A 24,320-nucleotide genomic window follows, 5' to 3' on the forward strand; every position below is an offset into this window, starting at 1 on the left:
CAAAACGGACCTTCTTCATTTTTTTCTGGTTCATACAAAGATAAATACTCCATCCAAATTTGAGTAAAATGGTCCATGTTCGCTTTCTTCGTTTTGCTTAAATAATTCTCAGCTAGTTAATATGGCATATCTTTGCTTTCTTTTGAATAGCCCAAAAAGGTACAGAAATTCTGCGCTAGTTAAAATTATGTTCTCAAATTTATTCCTTCTTCACTTTTTTTTCTGCTTTGTACAAAATTGAATAGATCACACAAATTTACTAAATGAGGAAACGTTATCTCAATATGTGGTTTCATTTACGAGATTGACCTTTGACCTCGATGGTCATTATTTTTGGAACTTGTAGTGGTTGATGACCAATTACCAAATTTGGAAAACACCACCTCAATACTTGGATCCGTTTTCGAGTTTTGACCTTTGACCTCGATGGTCATTATTTTGGAACTTGTAGTAGTTGATGACCTCTTGCTAAATGTGGAAACAGCACCTCAGTATGTCGATCCATTTAAGAGTTATTTGGTTTTAAGTATTTTGACCTTTGACCTCGATGACCATTCTCGATGACCATTATTTTTGAAACTTGTACTAGTTGATGACCAATTACCAAATTTGGAAAACAGCACCTCAATACTTGGATCCGTTTTCGAGTTATTAGATTTTAAGTATGTTGACCTTTGACCTCGATGATCATTATTTTGGAACTTGTAGTAGTTTGTGACCGATTACTAAATGTGGAAACAGCACCTCAATATGTGGCTCTGGTTTTGAGTTATTAGGTTTTAAGTATGTTGACCTTTAACCTCGATGGTCATTATTTTGGAACTTGTACTAGTTGATGACCTCTTACTAGATTTGGAAACAGCACCTCAATATTTGGCTCCGTTTTCGAGTTATTAGGTTTTAAGTACTTTGACCTTTGACCTCGATGGTCATTATTTTGGAACTTGTAGTAGTTGGTGGTCGATTACTAAATGTGGAAACAGCACCTCAATATTTGGCTCCGTTTTCGAGTTATTAGGTTTTAAGTATGTTGACCTTTGACCTCGATGGTCATTATTTTGGAGCTTGCACTGGTTGATGACCAATTACTAAATGTGGAAACACCATCTCAATATGTGGCTCCGTTTCTGAGTTATTAGGTTTTAAGTATTTTGACCTTTGACCTCGATGATCACTATTTTGGAACTTGCACTAGTTGATGACCTATTACTAGATTTGGAAACAGCACCTCAATACGTTGCTTCGTTTTCGAGTTATTGGGTTTTAAGTATTTTGACCTTTGACCTCGATGGCCACTAATTTTGGGACATGTAGTACCTGATGACCTATTGCTAAATGTGGAAACACCACCTCAATACGTTGCTTCGTTTTCGAGTTATTGGGTTTTTAGTATTTTGACCTTTGACCTCGATGACCACTAATTTTGGGACATGTAGTACCTGATGACCCATTGCTAAATGTATGATATTCGTACTCAGCATGGTCGAAAACCCCCATATGCCGAGTTTCATCCAAATCGGTTCAAAGAGCGTATCGAATCGCTATGTTACATAGGTATTCATTGTCTTAAAATAGTGGTTGAAAAAAAATCTTATGTAATTTCTGCTATGGTAAAATAGGGGTTGAAGAACGAGTCCACCCCTAAAATGGAGGTTGTTGTGTGTTACGTAGTCTCAGTGTAATTTCTGCTATGTTCAATTAGGGGTGGAGAAAATGAATACACCCCCTGTGCTATGTCCGCTATGTTTCGTAGTCTCTGTCATGTTGAAATAGGGGTTGGAAAATATGCTCATAAAAGGGAATAAATTCACCCCTAAAATGGAGGTTGTTGTGTTTATTATCTGCTCTACTATGTGTTCGTAACTGCTATGTTACATAGTCTTATGCTAAGGGGTTAAAAACGAATACACCTCTGCTATGTGTTCGTAGGGGTTGGAAAACATGCTCATAAAAGAGAACGAGTCCACCCCTAAAATGGAGGTTGTTATGTTACGTAGTCTTATGCTCTGCTGTGTGTTCATAGTCTCAGTGTAATTTCTGCTATGTTAAAATAAGGGTTGAAAAATATGCTCATAAAAGGGAACGAGTTCACCCCTAAAAATATGGTCATAAAAGGGAACGAGCACACCCCTAAAAAGTGCTCATAAAAGGGAATAAATTCACCCCTAAAATGGAGGTCGTAAAAGAACGTGCGCTCACGGTGTACGATGCTCAATTTCCCAGGGGCTCCTGAGTTGAGCAAGTATGAGCCAGATCGATCCATTTTCTACTACTGACAAACACCATGCATGGGTTTCCTCAGGTTCTTGTTTCCTCCCACTTTCTTCATTCCACAATTTCATTCATTTCTCATCTTCACCGTCTCTTTTAGCCTCACCGGCATAAGCGTGGGTTGTAAAACTCAAAGATTTCATTTCTTTTTTTTTATCTTGGAAGTCTTCATCTTATTGCTTTCTAATTGTTATTAATACTCGTATTTAGAATATTCGTATTGGATTAGACATCTTCATGCCGTTAGTGTTGGTGGACCACCCATGGACAACTAGCGAAATCTCGCCAAAAAAAAAAATGCTTGCCCCGCAGGGACGATTTGCGGTGGCCCCACTTCCGTTTTGAAAATTATTTTTTATACCACTAGCGGTAAAGACGGGACGAAGCGCCATTGAACCCACAAAATTACTCCCCAAAATATGTAAAAACGACTATAGGCGTGATTTTTTTTTACATGAAGCTAAGTCTTAAAAACACTAAAAAAAAGTACCCCGCGATGGGCGCTAACCACCAACCTTATGATTACTAGACGTGTGTTCTGACTTTGCCACGAAGACAATGATGAACACGAACACCTTGCTTTATGGGGATAAATCATTGATGTCTTTTTAATTTGGTCAATCCGAGTGCTCCTTTAACCGTGTATGTTCGACGATAACTGTTTGTAATAAGATAAAATGCGTTCGCTATGCAATTTTATAACAAAATGACACTCGTCTATTTACTTTATTTCATAGTTCTCCCACATTCACTCTCTAATGATCGGCGATAGTTGCCATCTAAATTCGTACAATTATACGCACTAATCTCATGATTTTTCACTTCATGAGAGGTAGAGGTTTCCCCAGTGACCCCCGGAACAATTCGTCAGGAAAAATCAATATATAATAATAACAGCATGCACATGACTGGCGATAGTTCGTGTTTGTCCCTTCGTGATTCTCCACGACGAATCGAAGAAGCGCGGACAAAAATTAAGTCCTCGCTGCAACATGGTGGTAACTTCAACACCCCGACTCTAGATATCTGTTTCGACTCGATGAAATCCTGCCGCCAGTGGCACGCTAGCGACAATCCTTTGACGCGTCGTTATATCGACGATCGACATTTACTGGCAAGTGGGCCACTAGGTGTTGGCGACGTTTACGGCATGAGAATTCTTGTAAAATAATCTTGTACTATATATGTATTCAAATGAAATATTTTGGATTGTGAATAGGGATGCGCACGAGATGAGTCGAGACAGGATTTTTCTGACAAAATTCGAGTCGAAAGACGGCTCTTCCAATAGAGAAATATACATTTTTCGAGTCGAGACATCACTTTTACAGCACATTTTTGAGACGAGACAGCCACAAATCTTGTCTCGTGCGCATCCCTAATTGTGAAGTGAGTATATAATAAAATCTCAAAAAAAAAAAAAAAAATGTAATACACACAACTAATGCACTCCCGATTGATTCGTCGCCGTTTGCACCAAAATAAATTTATTGCAATATAATAGGCTGGTAATAATAAACTTGTATAAAATAAATAAGTTCAAAGAAAGTCACATTAATTGGGAAAGCCACATTAATCATAAACATGAGTAAAATTGGCTCTGTTTAGTTAACTAAAATTTTTTCGATGTAGAACTACAGGTCCGATCCCTACTAAATCATTGCTTGCATGACAAAATGGCGTAAATGCCAAAATCAAGACGATTGAGGTACTTTACCTATAGATTCTTTAGGTGTGGTTCTATTGTTTCTTTATCTTTAAGGTGGATCACTATGTGTTCTCGGTACTATGCTAAATGATGCTTGAATAGGGCAGCGTTGCAAGATAAGTGTCGAGTGTTTACTGATGCCAGATAATAAAAGGAGTAATCATGGAATTCTGCTTGGATACTTACTGGAGAAATTAGTTTTCGACCCTTACCGCAATTCCGATTCTCCAACTGCAACACTAGAATCCAGGAATTTTCTTAGTGTGACTACTACAGTAAACGTACAAATTTGGCAACAACGCATTATGGCATTCTGCGCAAGTTTCGTCTCAAAATCTATTTCCTTAAATGTAAATTAATATTTAAATAAGATGTGAAACATAACACGAAAAGCGGTCAAATAGTACATCTATTTCTTAATAAGATCGTTACTTTAAAATACTTTACACATTCAAATAAACATTTCCTAAAACGGAGTACTTCTAGTAAAATCTAACAGCAAGTACCATCTTGTGTGCTCACTTTAAAACGAATCAAATATATTTATTTTATTTGTTACGTTTTTCGATATCAGGACAACCAAATGAATCAGTGTCTTATGCTGTAGCTGAAACATTACTCTATCTTATAGTACAATATTTATAATACGTAACTTTTCATTGCGCATTAGTTAAGGAAGCTAGGATATGTGCTGACTTCCGGGTGGTGATCCACCTTAACGGGATTATCTAGTCATCAGCTTCCACAAATGGAAACCTGATAATTAACATGTGAGTTTAAATATATACCTACAGAATCTATGACACGCTTGTGAAAGAGGCGTGGTAGAAAATCCTTTTAATTTCAGCACTAGCCCTGTTGTTAAAAATTGTAATGTGATTTGAAAAGTGTGACTGTTATAATGGAAATACATAAACTCACCACTTCTTTAGAATATATACGTTATTGTGGCCTCACGTTCAGCAGTGAGCAATGCTGTATGCTTATAAATTCATTAACTATATTACAAAGTGAAAATCACCTTCAAAAAATGTATTTTTGGGGGCGCATCCAAGGGCTTCAAACGGATTACTACATAGCATATGGTCATGTTAAAGACGTCATAAAAAGTAGAAAATTCTTTTACAGGTAAGCAACAAGAGTAGTGTCGACACAGTATCTTTACATTTTAAAAGGGATAAATTCTAATTAGGGGGCCAGAACTACTTACTTCACAAAATATAGCTGAGCGAGCGAAGAGGCCTAGAAGCCCCGCAGGGCTCGTTGTTTTTTTAACCTTTATCACAATTTAGACAAAATCAAGGTACTCGGTTCTGGAGCCCGTATTTACCTTCATGGTTTGCGTTGCCTCTCCTCCGCAATTAGAACTAACCCTTTAAAAGTATAATCAAGACTACTTTTATAATCGTGAATTTTCGAATTCTAGGAAGATGACAACCACTAAGTAGCAGAGATTTTTTTTTTTAATACAAGTAGGACTAAGTTCCGCTCGTGGCCCACCAAAATTACAAAATTTCAGGGGAAATTCATAAAATTAAACGAAATTTAAGCATCAAACAAAGGAAAAAGGTAATAAAGGTCATCACTGTACGGTGGATAGCTACGGAGAAAAATGAAGTTTAATTATACATAAAGGTGTATAGGGCGGCCATACTAAGTAAACTGAAAACATAGCATGTGTCAGCGTTTCAAATCCACTGTCTTAGTAATTAACCTAGGAAGTGTATCATGCCCAGACAGCAATTTAAACTTGCTGCAAGTTGCCACAAACTTGCTGTCGCAAGGTCAATTAGCTTGCCGCAAGCTATAATATGCAAGCCAATTAGCTTGCTGCAAGCTTGTGGCAAGCTAGTTAGTTACATCTGGGCAAGGCTTGGGGCAAGCTTGTCTTCGCAAGTTAAACACAAGTCAAATTATCTCAAACACAAGCCAATTATAAGCGTATTCTTATCAATGGCAACCTTTAATAAGCTTGTTGCAAGCGAAACACACGCCAAACAAGTTATATGGAAGCTTTCAGTAAGCGAATTTAGATAAAACAGTTTGAAATCAATATAATTTAACCGTGCGAGTAACTCTATGCTACAATATATTGTCCCCTCAAATCCCCAATTATTGAAGTAAATACACACCGTGAAAACACCCAAGTCTCCGATCCGCTTCTGCAAAACATCAAAATAAGCATAATTGTTACGTTTTAATTGTGACAAGCAGCGCGCCGTTGCTTCTTGCAAATATCTAAAATGTTGCTGTATTAGCCGCGAGTACTTGAAATTTCTACCTTTTTATATAAAAATGCAGAAAAATGTTTATACTTTAAACACAGCGTTCAGATAAAGTTTATACTGTAAGTTAAACTTAAAGTTTATATTAAAATATCTCCAACAGTTCTGTATTCTTTCGCGAAATAAATAGGCTCAAACCTGCTGCCATCTATGTTCACATTTATGCTTTATACATAAATACTACAATTCGTTATGCCTCATGGTTACCGAAATATGAGGAAATAAAGAGCGACATTATAGGTACGTGGGACTAGAGTACTAGAGTACTAGACGGCACAATTAAAAAAAAAAATAATTAAGTTTGTCCTTTATTCAAGCTGAATGCTAACAAGACGCTAACAACGCGAACACTACCTTGTCGCCGAAAGTTAAGAGGTCAGCGTCACGTGGTTTTTGAGAACAACTGAAAATCGAACGCGCGCTGGCTTTTCACTTCAATCTAAAGAAAAGCATCTCGCAAGTGAAGCGTGGGTTGCCCGCGCTACGGCTTGCGCTAAGCAGAAATAAGCTTTTGTGTATAAGCCAAAGCGAAATAAAATCAAATAAAAGCGGCAGGCAAGCTTGCAGCAAGCAAACATGCTGTCTGGGATGCTATAGGGAAGAGAGAGAGTGTATCATGCATGCTGATTTACTACAGTGCTCTGTAACATATCGCCCTTTGGGGGCTTGGTGCTATGAAAAATGGACACTAGTATTGATTAGAAATTATCAGCCTGTCGAATTTTACTCGTAAACTTAACAAGAGAGACTGTTTCGTGACCAGAAAAAACTTCAAGAACCACTGCTCTACACAGTTTACAATTGTAAGGTCAACCTTCGATGCTACCCTGATGTCGAGCGATTTATTGGGTCATCCCCAAAGTAATGTCGTTTTTCCCTACCACGAAACAAACACCGAAGAAATTTCATAAGCGCAATCGTCAGGCATCATAATAATCTCCCCTTATTTCTACAACTCCGTGATATCTACTTGTGCAAGTCAAGGGATTTTGATACAAGGAACTCGGATGCTGTGTGCCTCATATCTTCAGCATCAACGTCTCTTAACATCAGTGTGGTTTCTGGAGACAACGAAATAGACTGAAATCTTTTGATGCAAGGCTCGATGAATATGGTCGTCGAAGTTTCTTTCATCCATATTCCGCAAATTTCACACAGTCATTCTCGCAAACTATGGTAGGGGCGTCGTCTCCGTGGATGAGCAGGCTCATATGATTGATCAGTGCAGAACTTTTTTCTAGCAATGCAGTCTGTAGCTGTTCCAATTTTTGAGAGTAGACTTCAGCCTATTAAGTTCTGTGGAAAGAGTTCAAAATAGACTATGCTACGCATACTTACCAAGCGCATAACATCACTTTGCAGGGGCTCATGTCCTGTTTTGCCACAATCCCTTTTCACCACCAAGTGATATTACGTTTAGTATTATGGTAAAGGGCCCATTTTGCATTTTTCTTTTTCTTTTTTTCTTTCGTTAACATTCTTTTCAGAAATGGCTTCCTTCTGTGATGGTAGAATAGGAAAAGTCAACACATTGCTGCTTTTGCCGCGGATCAACTCATGAAGTATCCATCTTTCCAGTTTCAACACGGTGCATCGTTGCATGTCGATGAGATTGTTGTCTCCCGACCAGAATTTCTGATACCATTTCTAATGCCTCTGCACATCTAGGATTTCCTGCTCATACAAGGCGGTGATGTTTTTTGTCGCGGCTGTGGCAGAGTAACCTCGATTAAACTTACACAGCATTACATTATGTATGTGAACTTCTGTCACTGTTCTAAAACGTCCCTGTTACATAGCTTGCCTCATAGCCGTGGAGCGACCTCACTCCGCATACTGCTGCACTAGAAACTATTCTAGCAAGCAATACCAAGAGCCAAGACAGCTTTTGTGTAGTTCGTAATTTTCCCGATATGTGGTGCTGTTAGAGAAGATTACTTATGGGGCCAATATTTAGCCATACTATAATTCTTTGTCTGAAACAATATCTTTACTATCTCTTATTAGAAGTTTTTTTGTCTCTCATTTCAGTTTGAATTGTGTAGACTGGTCACTGTTGCCAACAATAAGGAGAGAAGAAAAAGATATTGCAAAACTTTCTACTCTTCGATTTTATGGAACACCTGAGGTTGTGGCGGAAGTAATAGATCCTATGGACTTCAATCTAGAGGAAAGTGTAAGTATGGCATGCAAAACTTGCCTAATTAGGAAAAAAAGACAAAGATGGCTATTTGGCGATGTGGATTCACTCGGGCTCAGGCTATTCTGATTGAAGCTCGCGTTCAACTTGCGCTCTGTAAGGATATACCCGAGGTGAAATCCGGATTTTGATATCGACAAAATATAGAAACATGATCGATATATCGAAATACATCGATCGATTAGCCAGTATATCGAAATATCGCACAGCTCTAAGGGTTCGGGTTCACACTGCTCGTGCTTTGAGCTCACCAACCTCATTGGGACTCGGATTCGCTATTCAGTTATAGGACTGGCATTTATTTATTGAGCTCGGGCTCGATTTGGTCCGAAAGTCGGGCTCGCAACTTTAGACATTGCTGTTCTCTAAATTGCTTTTAGGATAGCCACCAATTGAATTGATTTTGAGTTTAACGTCCCTTTCAGCAGCGAGGCACCTACTGATTAACGTGGAATCCGAATCACATAAGCTCCTGTCGGGAATCGAACCCGTGTATCCCATGCCAAAGGCACGTAGTCTATGCTAACAACTTAGCTACCAAGGAACTCGGGTAGCCACCAGTGACGACGTCAGAAAAGGAAAGAGCTCCCCGTTCCCTCACCCCAAGAAATTAAAAATGACAGCCGTCACTAGTAGCTAATCTCATATTTAGGTTTTTGACACCCTAAGCCAAAGCAAATTTTGCTCCCTCCAATTTATTTATTCGTATTCGATATAGGTCTACTAGTAAACAATATGGCTACGACCGCTAATATTGAGTCACGAGGAACGAGGCAGGGCATACAGACAGAACTACAGTAAATGCACGGATTGCGCTGGCAACCAACAAGCAATAGTCTCAGTTTTTGCTAGCATCAGTAACGTTGCAACGAGAAATCTCTATAGCGCCGTGGTAGTAACATTTTCAGAATATCTTTCTCAAATCTCTCTCGTGAACAGTCTTTTGTTTCTGTATATCGTAGTTTAATCTCAATGTTTTAAATATATCACCCTCGAATATTCGTCGCCCTGGATACGGCCCTTGTGTAAAGACGGGCCTGTTTGTAGCCATACTTGTTTTAGGGATATGTACACTTTTATTAGGCTTACATATAAATTTCTCCTGATTTAAAATTTCTCCTGTATCTTTCTCTCTACGCCACTTATTTGCTTTACAGTCGTATGCAAACAAAATTACAACATTAAGATATAGGTTTAAACGTTTTATTGCTAAGGTTAATAGAAAATAGTTTATTATTTTCATATACATTTTTAATATTTCCATTTTCTATATACATAGAGTTCACGATATTTGTGACTTCGATATTACGGGGCTTCCCCTCTCCCCGGAAATGAAGTTGTATTCATTATCACGCAATTAAATACATAACCGGTGGCGATATATATATATATATATATATATATATATATATATATATATATATATATATATATATATATATATAAAACTTGTCTTCCCCTGGTTATGTCCATTAAGCCAAAGAAGTGAGTGATTATGGAAGAGTTGAATAAACAAGCAAGCAAGAAAAAAAACACACGCTTATTTATCACAAACTAACATGACCTGGGATCGAATCCGAAATTTTTCGCACCATAGGTGAGCACTGTATCATTAAGGCTCTGGGCTTCTCAAGTACAGTAGCTAGAGCAGTAGTTCTCAACCTTTTCTGAGTGACGACACATTTTACTGAAGTTCAGGACATCCTGAGACCCTTGTTTGATATTATTGTTATAAATAGTAGTAGTAGTGAAACCAATTAGTTTGTTTTAATGACTCTATATAGGCACTAGTACTGAGCATCATTGCTACCGCTGGAGGTACTGACTAGTACCGTCTGTCTTGATTTTAACTAATTATTATTAAATTCTTCATGATTTTTAATTTTTTTTAAATTTCGCAACACACCTTAAGGAACTGCGAGACAAACCAGTATGTCGTGATACATCGGTTGAGAACCATTGAGCTAGAGTGCTAATCATTTTAGTAGATTATACTGGTAGAGAAGTTGCGACCTTGTCGCTAGCTCAATGCGTTCATCTCATCTCTCCCAAGCTTTAACTCTGTATCGAATTGTATGTTAGAGCTGGGTATTCTTGTCTAACGCCGTTGAGTACCTGCACCTTCTTTGCTTTTAGCCCATTGATTCTTACGGGTATATCAACCAAGGATGCTATAAAAATAGAGGATCTGCCTATGCAACAAAATCGTGAAAACATACGTCACAGTTTCGCCACTTCCCACTCTGCCCACTCCGACCAATAAGATAGCATTGTTTTGGACCAACATTCATGGCATAAACGAGAGTAGCCAGTCAGACGTACCGATGCTCAGTTGTTTTTCAGCTTCATTGAGCTTATAGTATAAACATACATATGGACAGATCCTCTTTTTTATAACATCCTTGATATCAATTGGAATTTTATCAGATTGATTTTTAGCGATTTCTTCTTCAAATCTGTTTAAATGTCTCTTATTTTGTGAAAATTAAAATTTGTTCTACATAATTTTAATCTATTTATAGTACAAAATCTCAGTCTATGAATAACGCTAATTCCTAATAGGCCTACATGGTAGTTAACACTTGTCACTCCGTTACTTTTGCTGCTTGCCTATATATGTTTGCCCTCATTTCAAAACGAACAGTGGCGATGCTAAACATGAAGTGTTTGTCTGCTTATTGAGACAAAGACCGTATTAAATATGAATCAAGTTGTAATTACTTAATGTAAAATCCACAAGTATTTATTCAACGTCAAACACAAAATAATTTACTTGTTACCGTTTACCTCTAGGACAATGCAATAGTAAACAAGCTTTACCTCCAAACCACATGAAACATACTACCATTGACTATATTTTGATTTGATCACTAACAGTTGTGTAAACGCAGGTTAGTTCAGAAAACTTTTTAAAAAATTTTAAAAAGTTTTAAATCACAATTTTAACCTATAGCGTACCGCAAGACGAAGGTTTGAGGATCAACTACAGTAGTTTTGTATTGTATTTTCGTCCTTTTTTCATACATTTAGCTCTGTATTACAATGCGTCTGATATGGACACGTCATTTATATATAAACACAAAAGAAAACGAAACAGTAATCATGTATATTACACACACTAGGTTAATAATATAATGTTACGCCTTACATTTTGCGTAATATCATTATAATACCTTACATTTTGAATGATATAATTAAAATTAGAGTAATTATTACTTGCAGTGTTTGTAAAAATCCTTACATATATATCGAGTGCTAAAAACAAGTAATGACACTGGTTTACTGTAGATCATATAAAATTTTAATGTAATTAGCAACTCATGTACTCCTCTACTGAGTAAAAGCAATATTGTAATAAATATTTCCGAAGTTCTTTTTTTTTTTATTATTATTTATTTAACAACAGAGTCCTGAGCCTTTATATCTTTAGGGAGTATATTGTAAAGTATAATACTCGCGTATTTACACTAATTTTCATATAATACAGTTCTATGTTCTATAATAAAAAAGTTTGTTTGTTTGTTTCTTGTATCACGATTATGTTGTTGTTCTACTCGCGTAAGGACACTCTCTGGGTGACTCTTTTCAAGTTTATATGTAGGCTTAGTCAGGGGTAAAAGTGAATCTGAAAAGGTGAGGGGACGCATGACGTCACGGCGTCCCCCGTGCCTATCTTTACCCATTGTATTTTTCTTAGGAAGTGGGGACACGCCATAGATATTTTTTGGAAGTGGGAGGGCGACGTCTCCTCGCGTTACCCTCACTTTTACCCCTGGGCTCAGTATAAATTCATTTTGAAAAAGCAAGGAGCGTTTAACCCCTTCAGTGCGTAATTTTCAGATGCGAACCGCTGTAAAAAAGTGTAGTTTTTTTTAGAACTTTGGAATTTTTTTACCTTGGTTATTTGAAATAACATTACTCATACTATGAGCAAGTATATTCGCCATACGCAATACAAAATAGCCAAAGCAAGCGTATATATATATTCCATCCGCACAGCAGGTGCATTTTGAAGACACGAGTTAACTCGCCACCCACACTGAAGGGATTAAATAGATTCTAGTTCGTTTCAAAGAAAACAGGAAAACAAGTTCCTATAAAAAGACAGAATTCGTACATGTTCTATTATTTTGCGAGGTTGTCCCTTATTACAAAATTCTTTAGGACAGAATTATCCAGTAGTTTGTGAATTTACGTATAACGTTGTCATTCTTCAACCAGGCACGTAGCCAAGGGGGGGTCCGGACCCCTCCCCTTCGAGACCAGAAGTGAAAAAAAAATAAGGATGGATTAAACAAAATAAAATGAAAAAAAGGATTAACGTTAAAGATAATTAAAAAAAACTACAGGAAGCCTGTGGTTACTCTTTCTTATGAGGAGATTTGTATTATTTGCAATACATGGTGGCGAGCTAAGCGAGATATCCTGGAAGAGTCAGGGAATTTGAAATTTCAAGAAAAGTTACTGAATTCTCAGAATTTCTGCTACTAGTCAGGAAGATTTTAAGCTTCCGAAAGCATAGTGCCCTTGTGCAACAACGTGGACATTTTTTATTATAATTTTTCGTCATCGCATCCTTGCAGTATCAAACATGTTATTTCAGGAGAAAATTTCTACTGCTTCTTTAATCTGTCATTTGGAACCGACAGTAGTTGGCGGAATAATAAAAACAAAAATTTTTGTGTGGAATGTTCTGTTAGCATTTGATTCAACAGAGAAAGGAACGCAGATATTGTAAAATAGTTTACAAGACATTATTGAGTATGAAGTTTTTATAATAGTGAATATGTACTTTTTATAATAGTTGGGGTCATAATGAAAGGAAAATTGTTATATTTGAATAAACTGACGAAGAACGTAAATATTGTAAAATCTTCAATACGTTTTTTATTATTATTATTTTACTCGAGATTTCTTCATAGTTTTTTATTAAAAAACTTGCCAACATATCCTCATTTTATTGCCCTAGCAAACCAATATATGTTGATAGTAAAGTAGTTTAGATTGATCAAGCTCCTGGACCTTCAGAATTTCATGTCACCCCCCCCACCACCACCACCACCCGCCGTTACGAAGTCCTGGCTAAACGAACCAATATATTTCAGTAAAATAGTTTAGAATGATCGAGCCCCTGGTATGATGACCACAGTATTTCATGTCACGCCCCCCCCTTCATGAAATCCTGGCTACGTGCCTGCTTCAACTTAACACATCCAGTTTCTAAGGATATTAATATCTATCGTCATAAAAGTGTCCTACCATTTTGTAATTCTTTTATGTTGCAAGATTAGTGCCGCGGATATAGTAACACCTAAACACACTGATCCATGACCTGCAAGTAGTTTGATTATGTCATGTATACTCACAGAAAAATCTAAGAATTATATACCCTTTTGATGTATATAATTAATATATGAATCATACACATAAATCAATAGGCTACAGAGAGAAACATGGGTGTAGGTACGCAACACTGTTGAGGCACTATGCATCTATTTTACCAACACTTTTATTCAATGTTGACAGGGTTGGAATACTAATATATTTCTTAAGGACAATATAACATTAAGAAAATGGAGGGGTGGGGTGAATATTGCCTATATCAATACGATAGCAAACAAATTAACTTAAAATATACATTTAACTTGCTGTTTAGTTTTATTGTTACAGAAAATACCATTCACTGAGTAACGAGATAACTTGCAATATTTTCTTTGAAGGAAAGGGTTCCAAAATCCATTAAGGAAGAAGACCGATTAGCTGCGGTAGTACTTCAAATATCAGACGAAGCCGCCATTGTACCTAGAGGAGCATTATTTAAGAAGCCAGACGGGATGGTTGTTGAAAATTTGCCGTTTTCAGGTAAAGTCTATGCAGTATATAGGTAATCATATCCAGGGATGTTGATTCAAACTTTCATACCTTCATCAAACTTATGACACTAGCATAGAGTAGCCAGGACTTTTAGACTAAAAGCGGGACACTCAATGCAAATTTACAGGGTAGTCATAGTCATACTATGAAATACATAATAATACATAGTCATACTTCTAGCTGAAATATCAGAATTCACCAATAATAGGTCAACACTTAGCAAAAATGAGAGCCCGACTGGATTATTCCTATTAGTTGAGGTCAACACTTATCAAAGGTGAGTGCCTGACTAGATTGTTTCTATTAGTTGAGGTCAACACTTATCAAAGGTGAGTGCCTGATTAGATTATTTCTATTAGTTGAGGTCAACACTTACTAAAAGTGAGTGCCTGACTAGATTATTCCTATTAGTTGAGGTCAACACTTACCAAAAGTGAGTGCCTTATAGATTATTCCTATTAGTTGAGGCCAACACTTAGCAAAGGTGAGTGCCTGACTAGATTATTTCTATTAGTTGAGGTCAACACCTACCAAAAGTGAGTGCCTGACTAGATTATTCCTATTAGGTGAGGTAAACACTTACCAAAGGTGAGTGCCTGACTAGATTATTCCTATTAGTTGAGTATCGAAGATTAATGAAAGCAGGTTTTAAAAATAATATATGTCACAAATGTTATTTTCTTGTTCTGGAGAGAAACGAACATCTTGAACAACTTTTAGGAGACAGATGATGTAAGTCTTGGACTGTCCGGCTAAATATTTGGGAGCCTATAGGAGGCTGAATGTGGTGTGACAGGGTTCCTACGTGTTCATCAAACCACACACAAACATACAATCTTGTGAACACGACAGTTGTGTTGGAAAGTGGGAATGTCCACTAGGGATGCGCACGAGTCGAGTCGAGACAGAATTTTCCTGAGAAAATTCGAGTTGAGACACAACTATTCCAATAGAAAAATATACGTTTTTTGAGTCGAGACATCACTTTTACAGCACATTTTCGAGACGAGACAGCCTCAAATCTTGTCTCGTGCGCATCCCTAATGTCCACAGCATGGTCATCATGAAGAGATAAACTGAAGAGCAACACCTGATTATTGAAAATGTTCAAATAAATATCCTGGTTCATGTTCACGGTCATCTGAATGAGTGGGCCCAATGTATGATAAGAAACACACCCACAAAACATCGCAGTACCACCACCTGCCTAAACTACACCCTCCACAGACTGTGGATAAAATGCGTCATTGGAGAAGAGGCAAAACCGCGTGTTAGCAAAGCCCTCTTTCGAGGTACTCGACTCCGTATATCCATGGCGTAAAATTCTTGTAGCAATGTTCGTTGGGATGGGCCTTCATTTACTGACTGCAATTCCTACCTTCTGTGAAAGCGATTCTCATTCTCTCGCCACTCACCTCCGGTCCCTCTGGATGAAGATCTTTTTCCAACCATAGTTGTCACGAAGTGCTTTATTGCCACCAATGCAACACCATTCCCTGTAGACACGTTGGAGTGCGCCACATCTATCAAGGCTGATATATTATGAAATGAAAATATGATTGTTTTGCTTTTCTCGCGCCTTATATGAAGGGAAATAGCAATGGACCTGAATTATGTAATATATTTGGGACATCTGATTGAAAAAGTAAAGAAGTATGAGATCTATAATAAAGACATTAAAATTATGCTGAATTTAACTAGTGTGAACACCAAAGACTCACCCACACGGAGAATCTTCCGGGTTCGGATCCCCCCTCAAAACTTCTTAACTCGACATTCGCTTGGATACTTTTATAATAAAATAAAATTTGCTTTTATAATAAAATTTGTTTTTCTGTTTAGTAGAGAAATGACTGATGTAGCCTAAAGATCTGATTTTCCACTTCATCTGTATTCTTTCTTTTCTTTAAAAAGAAAAAATCTAATTCTGTATTTTTTCTTAGCATATTGATTGCGGAACTTAACAATTAGATACCATTTCTCGGCTGTAGAATTACATCAGATCAATCGTACAGAGATATAATGTCTTACAGCATTGGAGCCCACAAACTTTTGACTCATCCAATAAAATTTTCTGAGTGCGCGCCTGGTAAGTGCGGCAAATATTATATCACGATTCGTTCGCATGATCATTTCTGTTAAGTCTCATAATAATTTTGTTAAAAAAAGAAGTCACATTCGCTCACTGTTGATTGATTGAATCAGATTTTGGGGTTTGAATATGCTGTATGTATCCATTAGCAGTCTAAATATTCTAGGAGCTCTAGTGTTTTCGTGGTTTGGTTGACTTCATGAAGTGTCCTGTCCTCCTCATTTGTATAGTGACTAGTATATGTCTTTGGTGGAATGGCCTCGAGTTCAATTAGAGGTGAGAGAGCATCAAACATATTACAGTGATCTCCTTTTTAAATTGTAAATCTTATCTTACATATTATGGAGATGTTCTCGGGATATCAGCCAGGTGAAGTCCGACGATAGAGGCGACGTTTCAAGAATTGATATTATTCTCGTTTTCAGGGCAATTATACTGAGACTAGTTCGTGTGTACTATATATAGGAGAGGTAAGTGGGGGTTAAGAATCCGTGTCTCTGATTGTATGGTCTATAGCTTGACGCTGATTGGTCGTATTCATATATGCTTTCTTTATGACTGGTGTTTATGTCTGGCTGAGTTGAAATCCTGTATCCCTGTTGATATTGTTGGGTTCTTGTAATATAGCAAGATATTCTTTAATTATCCTGTCCCAGTGGTTTGAGCTCTCTGTAATAATTTTAGTTTCTGAAAATAAAATTCTATGTCCGTCCGTTATACTGTGTTCCGCCAGGGCTGATTTCTCTGGATAAAACAGTTTGATGTATCTCTGATGCTCCTTGCATAGATGTTCTATTGTTCCTCCTGTTTGTCCTATGTAAATTTTCCCGCATTCTCAGGGAATGCAGTATACTCATGGTGTTTTAAGACCCAAATCGTCTTTAACTGGACGGAGTAGTTTTCTGATATTTGATGGCGGTCTGTTTATGGTTTTGATATTGTGTCTCTTCATGATTCTTGCAATTTTTCCAGATAGTTTCCCCGTTAGGGCAGGACTGCAATGTTGACTGGATCTTCAGATCCTGTGGTGGTCCTTTTACTGGAAAAGGTCCTTTTCAGGACCAATCGAATGTCGTCTTCCTTGTATCCATTCTCCAGTAAGGTCTTCTTGAGTTGTGCAAGTTCACTGGACAAGCTTTCTTGGTCCGAGATGGCTTTTGCTCTAAGTGCAAGCGTGCTGATGATTATTGTGCTGTGATTTATGGTGAAAGCTGTTTCCATTAAGATAAAGGTCAGTGTGGGTAGGTTTTCTGTAATCACTGTAGCCTAGACTTCCATCAGGTTTGCGACGAAGAGGATGTCTAGAAATGGTATGCAGTCTTCTGTTTCCATGGTAAACTTGGTGTTACTGTGTTGATTGTTGAGAAATTCAAGGAACGATTGCAGTGCATTTCTCCCATGAGGCCAGATGACAAAGATATTATCAACATTCCTATAAACATCTGCAGTGCAGTCATAAAGAAAGCATATATGAATACGGCCAATCAGCATCAAGCTATAGACCATCTAATCAGAGGCACGGATTCTTAACCCCTCACTTACCTCTCCTATATATAGTACATGAACTGGTCTCAGTATAATCGCCCTGAAGACGAGAACGATGTCAGTTCTTGAAACGTCGCCTCTATCGTCGGACTTCACCTGGCTGATATCTCGAGAACATCTCTATTTGCCGCCAGGAAAGCTTCAGTTCTTACTCATCTTACATGGCCTAACCTCTAACAGAACGTGAATAAAAAATAAACAATCATGAAATGTCTCGAGACAACAATGTAAACGTACATACACAAAGCGTTGATAATTAAAGGTTCCTTTGAAACTATCATAATAATTTGATACATTGCATGTATACTGTTAACAGTTCACAAAACAACATACATGGCGGCAATTCAAATATACAATATAGCAGACATTTGGAGTCTAATGCAAATTCCATTTAGTGTGTTGTCATGAAATTGATGGTGAGTGTGAAGAAAAAGAATGGCATACAACAAAATTAGTGAAAATCAAAGTATATAAATAACCCGACATTGACTTCAGAAACTGAAAGTTGTTTTTACCATATTAAAGAATATAAAAACTTTTGAAGGAGTACTGTAGCTCAAAATAGTTTCAGTGCATTAGCTATAGTATCAATAGATAAAAAAAATTAAAAAAAAAGCTTAACTTCAGAAGAGTTATTGACAAGTTGATTGCCCAGAAGAACGTCAGAAGTTATACGAATGAAATGGAGCATTTGTTTATGAATGGATACTTCTTATTATATGTAAATATATATGATTACTTTGATATTTTATAGGTTTTCTTATTTAGAATACTGAAAGACTTTTAAAATATAATTTTCTAACGACTGTGAACTACCGAAAAATTACGTCACGAAACGCCACTGATAACATTCTATATTTTAGACAACTGAATTAGAAAAATTTTACTCTAGAAAGCCACAAAAATAGTATTAAGAACCGATGGGATGATCACAGATCACCCAGTTGAACTTGTGCAATCTTGCCTGCTAGTTACAACCGGAGCGTTTCTCTGCTCCAATGATTTATCTTGAAGTATTATAAGTCACTTGACTTGTAATTACGTTTTTCCATTACATGTGCGTAATGCGAACTCGGCCAGCACAATTGTTTAACGTGGTGAGGGATATATTGGGGCCCTTGTAATGAGCTAATTGAATAAACAAGTCTTTAGCATTAAATGTAATATTTTTAATAATATACATTGGAGCAACTACTTACGTATCTTTACTACTTAATATTTTAGGTTTGAGCCTAGCTGACGCTAAAAAGATTAAATCTTACGTGCATCTCCGAAAGCCTATCCAGAAATGGAATACAAATTTGTTGACACGTCCTGATTATAATTTCAGTCTGGATTTTCTAGACACAATTGATCTCGACATACCTAAAGATGGTAAGTATTTAATTTTGATAATGATTCTGTCAAAAACACCTTATATACCGCATTCATTCGATTATAAGCCGACTCCTCGGAAATCAAAAACAATTATATATTATATACCTAGCGAAGCGCACTAAAATAATGTTTTTATGTAAAGACCTGCTAAATCCAAACATGAGCAACATAAAATTTGTATTTCTTTCTTGATAAAAATTAAAATTCATTAACTTTGCAGCACTGAGTCTAGACACCATATTTGTATCTCATTCTGACGATATTTCTAGGAACTTTTTCCTATTGCGTCGATAGAGGGTGCTATCTATTTACAGGCCATATTGGAACGATACTGTTCTAAGCCATGGTGCATTTTTGAACCAAGTAATTAAAGATCGGCTTACAATCGGATGAATACGGCATTTCCAAGGAATGAAAACCACAGTAGACTATAGTGACTTCCCCTTACATTCTTAGGCAGAAAATTCTGATAAAATTGGTCTTCCTTGATCTGCAACAATGTGCGAACTTACAATATTAACCTAATAATAACAACTTATTTTACTAATTTTCTCTGTTGATAGTAGGTGTGTTTTTTAAGTACCGTTTTGAAATAAATAAATAATAATAATAATAAAACAAGTATACAATTCTATTGTTACATGAAAGCCTGTATCTTAGTCTACTTTTCTACATAGTTTCCACCAATCTTAAGGCAGTTATTGTATAATACAACAAGCTTTTGAATACCATCGTCATAGAAATTTCCAGCCTGATTTGACAACCACTGCAACACAGTCATCCTAACCTCATCATCATCGTCGTGGCACTGATTTAACAATTTCAAAGAGAACACTTCTTGAAACTTGACGAAACTTATCAGATAACAATGAAATCGTAAAGCGTCTATTTTCTTTCAATTTTTTGTCAACTCTCTACACCAAGTTTTCAGTGATGAGAGGTAGCCCACTTTGTTCCTCATCATGAACATTTGAGTGGCCATCTTCAAAAGCTCTTACCCATTTCCGTATTATTCTATCACTCATAATATTTTCTCCATACACTTCATTAATCTGGCGATAAAATTCAGCCACTTTCACGTCTTTTGCACTTAAAAAAAAAAAAAAAAACGAATCACAGCGCGTATTTCACAGTCAGCGGAGGTATTTTAACTACTGAAAAACAAACGTAAACACCGTCGGAAGTTTCCGTAATAGTGTCGGAGCGCTGCAGCGGCCGAATGTCAAAACGATACTGACTTAAAAACACGCCTCGTACATTAGTCTAGAAGCAACAAATGTTCGCATCCCCATGTTGTGATGACACAAAAGTTTACATGAGAAAAAATAATCTTGATATGTGAAGCTTAATACGAAAAACCTGAACGCTCCCCTTTAGTCTAGTTGTTAAGGTGGATCACTAGGTGTTCTCGGTGCTATGTTAAACTCTGCTTGAATAGTGTGGTATTGCCAGATAGTGTCGAGTGTTTACTGAAGCCAGATAATAAAGGGAGTAATCATGGAATTCTGGCTAGACACTTACTGGAGAACTTTTCGACCCTTCCCGCGATTCCGCTTCTCGAACTGCAACGCTAGATTCCAGGAATTTTGTTATTTTGACTACTATAATAAACGTACAAATTTGGGAACAACGCATTATGGCGTTCTGCGCAAATTACGTCTCAAAATCTATTTCCTTAAATGTATATTAATATTTAAATAAAATATGAAACCTAACACGAAAAACAATTAAACAATATATCTATTTCGTGATAAGATTGTTACCTTAAAATACTTAACACATATAAATAAACAATTCATAAAACGGAGCACTTCTAGTAAGATCTACTAGCAAGTGCCATCTTGTGTGTTCATTGTAAAACGAATCAAATATTTTCTTTTATTTGTTACATTTTCCGATATCAGGAGACACAACCAAATGAATAAGTACCTTGTGCTGTAGCTGAAACAATACTCTATGTAATAGTACAATATTTATAATGCAACGTTTCATTGCGCAGTAGTTAAGGGAATGAGCTAAAATATGTACTGACTTCCGGGTGGTGATCCACCTTAACACGCAGACCTTTTTTTTTTTTAATTTTTTAGAACGCATTACGGTGATTTGAATTCCATCTTAAACCGTAGGTCTAGGACTCTTGTAGGCTTGGAGCAAACAATTATACAAAACTTCAACCAACCACGGATTTGAACTGATTTGACCACGTAACGTTTTATTGTTTCCCCATTTACAGCTCATGATGTGAATTGCTTTTAAATTTCTAGTACACTACATTATATATTTTGTCTGTAAAATTGCATGTAGTGTAAATATTCAGGATGCTGAACACAACAGATCGCTTAGAGCAGTGATTCTCAAACTTCTAGTTACCGCGACCCGTACTTTGTGGCCCACCTACTTTTATTCAAGTACACATTGTCATTCTACGAAATTGTGGTATTTCAAACTAATTGAATTGTCTAATTTTTCACAGAGCTAACACTATTCTCAATGCAATGCCTTACCCCATGACAGATTTTGAACTCACCCATTCTCTTTCTACCCTAACCCAGCACCTCTACTGATAGTACTTTCTTTACAACATATGTTTCTGCATCAAAATACAATTTTCAAAATTCAAAGGAAAAACTTCTCGCGGCCCACCAAAGAAACGGCCCACGACCCACACTTTGAGAAACACTGGCTTAGAGTGTTAAACTAGAAACAGTGTTTCGTTTCGAAATAAGTGTAGGCCTACATTTTGTTGTTGTTGAATTGTGTCTAAACGGGACATAGGTGCAAGTACATAGTGCATAATCAGGGTTCCCACTTGTTTGGCGAGCACAAATTCCTGACTTTGCCAGGTCACAATTATAAATGTCTAGGTCTACATGTAATGTAAAAAGCAATTATATATTTCCCCACCAGGGGTTCCTCATCTACTATACATGTAGATGTATACAGTGTGTACTGGTAGTTTTTTTTTAACAACTTAATTTATTTTATAAAATATTCCCTAACAAATAAACGGATCAAACAAAAAGAGAAATGGTTTTGAAGAAGTAAAAATCCATACTTAAAATTCCTTGACTTTTTCAGGTTGCTAGAAAACCTGATAATGTGTGAGTGCCTTAAGATGTGATATCCTTAAGAAAATTGTATGTCGCTTGTGGTCAGCACTTTCAAAAAACCTGTCTAAAGAAATGTAAAATATCTTAATAGTAAAATCGGCATTTTTAGACCTGTTTATTAGCCAGTCATATAATTTCAAGAAATGCTGTTCCTATCATCTGTCACGATTTACATGAAAAAAAGTTTACAACGGGAGAAAAAAATAAATTAAACTACGAACAATGATGAGCATTGACTGTCCAGCAAGCACCCACAGAATATAAAATGTGATACTGCACATTTCCACTGACTCTTGGGAGAACACCTTTGACCATTGCACTCTCAGAAACCTAAGGTGTGTGACATAACTTGTAACATCAATTTTTAATCGAAACTGAAACTGATCTCCAAGCATTTAATTTCCTCCATCCAAATTTAATCCTTCATCGGCTTTTTGGCCCGAACGTAGATGCTTCATACAGGTTCCTTTCCATTGAAGAGGTTCTTATCCCTAAATGTTTTGACAAGCCAGAAACAGCTGAATCTTCGTAAAGACATTATTGAAGAGCAGACAAGGTATGACAAAGTGAGGTTCAATAACACTCAAATGAGACTAAGTGGGTCTTTTAGAATTAGGTACATAATCCAAGAACACAAAAATCCCATTCTTGGAGTTATGTTCCTTTGGTTGTCATACAACGTTGTGTTCCTTTATTCTAGTATGATGTAACTTTTGGATTTTAATGAACAAAGTATCCCATGCATAAATAGCTTCATAATTTGCATTTGTATTTATTATTTGCATCCTTTGATTATACAGAGTATAATATAGGACTTGTTATGAAGTCGGTACAATACGTATTACACACACACACACACACACACACATATATATATATATATATATATATATATATATATATATATATATATATATATATATAGAGAGAGAGAGAGAGAGAGAGAGAGAGAGAGAGAGATGTTACATATATATTAAAGTAATTACAAATTTGGATAATTACGTATACTTCTGCATGGATAGCCTTATTGATAAAGTATCTTTTCTTGTGAAGATATTTCTGTGTTCGGCATTGACTTTTTTTTAACGTACATCGTGACAGATTACGTGAACAGTAGAATTACATCACCGGATAAATAAACAGGTATATAGTAAGTTTTATAATTAAATTAATAATAATTAACCAGACATATTTCTTATTACATTTTAAATAATTATCTTTGTACACACACTATTTGATACACAAAAATGGCAGAAAATAAGCCACAACTCACTTTTTGATTCTTATATTATCATCTTAATATTCTCTATGTTCCGGCGCCAAACAGTTCGTTATATATATATATATATACAGCGTGGGCATATATATATATATATATATATATATATATATATATATATATATAAGCCACGAACGGCTTGTCATCGGTGTAAAGAAGAAAAATAAACAAGAGGAAATAAAAAAGACGTCTGGCAGTATGTCATTAAAATAGATTTCTATAACTGCATTACACGGTTACCGCCTTTTTATAAAAGGTTCCAAAATATAAACTGCATACATTTTTCTCTTTACAGCATGTTGGAGCTTGCAACTGGAAGAACGAATCAACACAATGATACTACGTTCCCTCTATTGGCCTGGAATGAATTTTTACCACAGAATAGGAACACCAGATTATGGATATATGTATATTGGAAATGGCCGAAAGAATTTAGATCTACCTTTCATGCTATAGGCATTTTTTTTTTACTTGAATAGTTGCATTGTTAGTTTAATAGACTTATGTCCTTACGGTTTGTGCTTCAAGTAGAATTTCTGTCATGTCATTTCCCATATGGCCAAATAAACCAGAGAAAGA

The 24,320-nt window shown here is 36.4% G+C and overlaps 1 protein-coding gene across 1 annotated transcript; it reads left to right on the forward strand.

Moving 5' to 3' along the window:
- Positions 1 to 4,774: 4,774 nt before the first annotated feature.
- On the forward strand, positions 4,775 to 24,320 carry LOC145685864 (radial spoke head protein 9 homolog). The gene is made up of 5 exons (XM_081758522.1): positions 4,775 to 5,107; positions 8,296 to 8,440; positions 14,185 to 14,326; positions 19,200 to 19,349; positions 24,037 to 24,320. Exons 1-5 carry the CDS (start codon positions 4,881 to 4,883, stop codon positions 24,195 to 24,197), a joined length of 825 nt encoding a protein of 274 aa, XP_081614648.1. The 5' UTR covers positions 4,775 to 4,880; the 3' UTR covers positions 24,198 to 24,320.

Source organism: Thermobia domestica, chromosome 5 (genome assembly GCF_964235325.1).
Source record: "Thermobia domestica chromosome 5, izTheDome1.hap1.1, whole genome shotgun sequence".
Classification (NCBI taxonomy): domain Eukaryota; kingdom Metazoa; phylum Arthropoda; class Insecta; order Zygentoma; family Lepismatidae; genus Thermobia; species Thermobia domestica.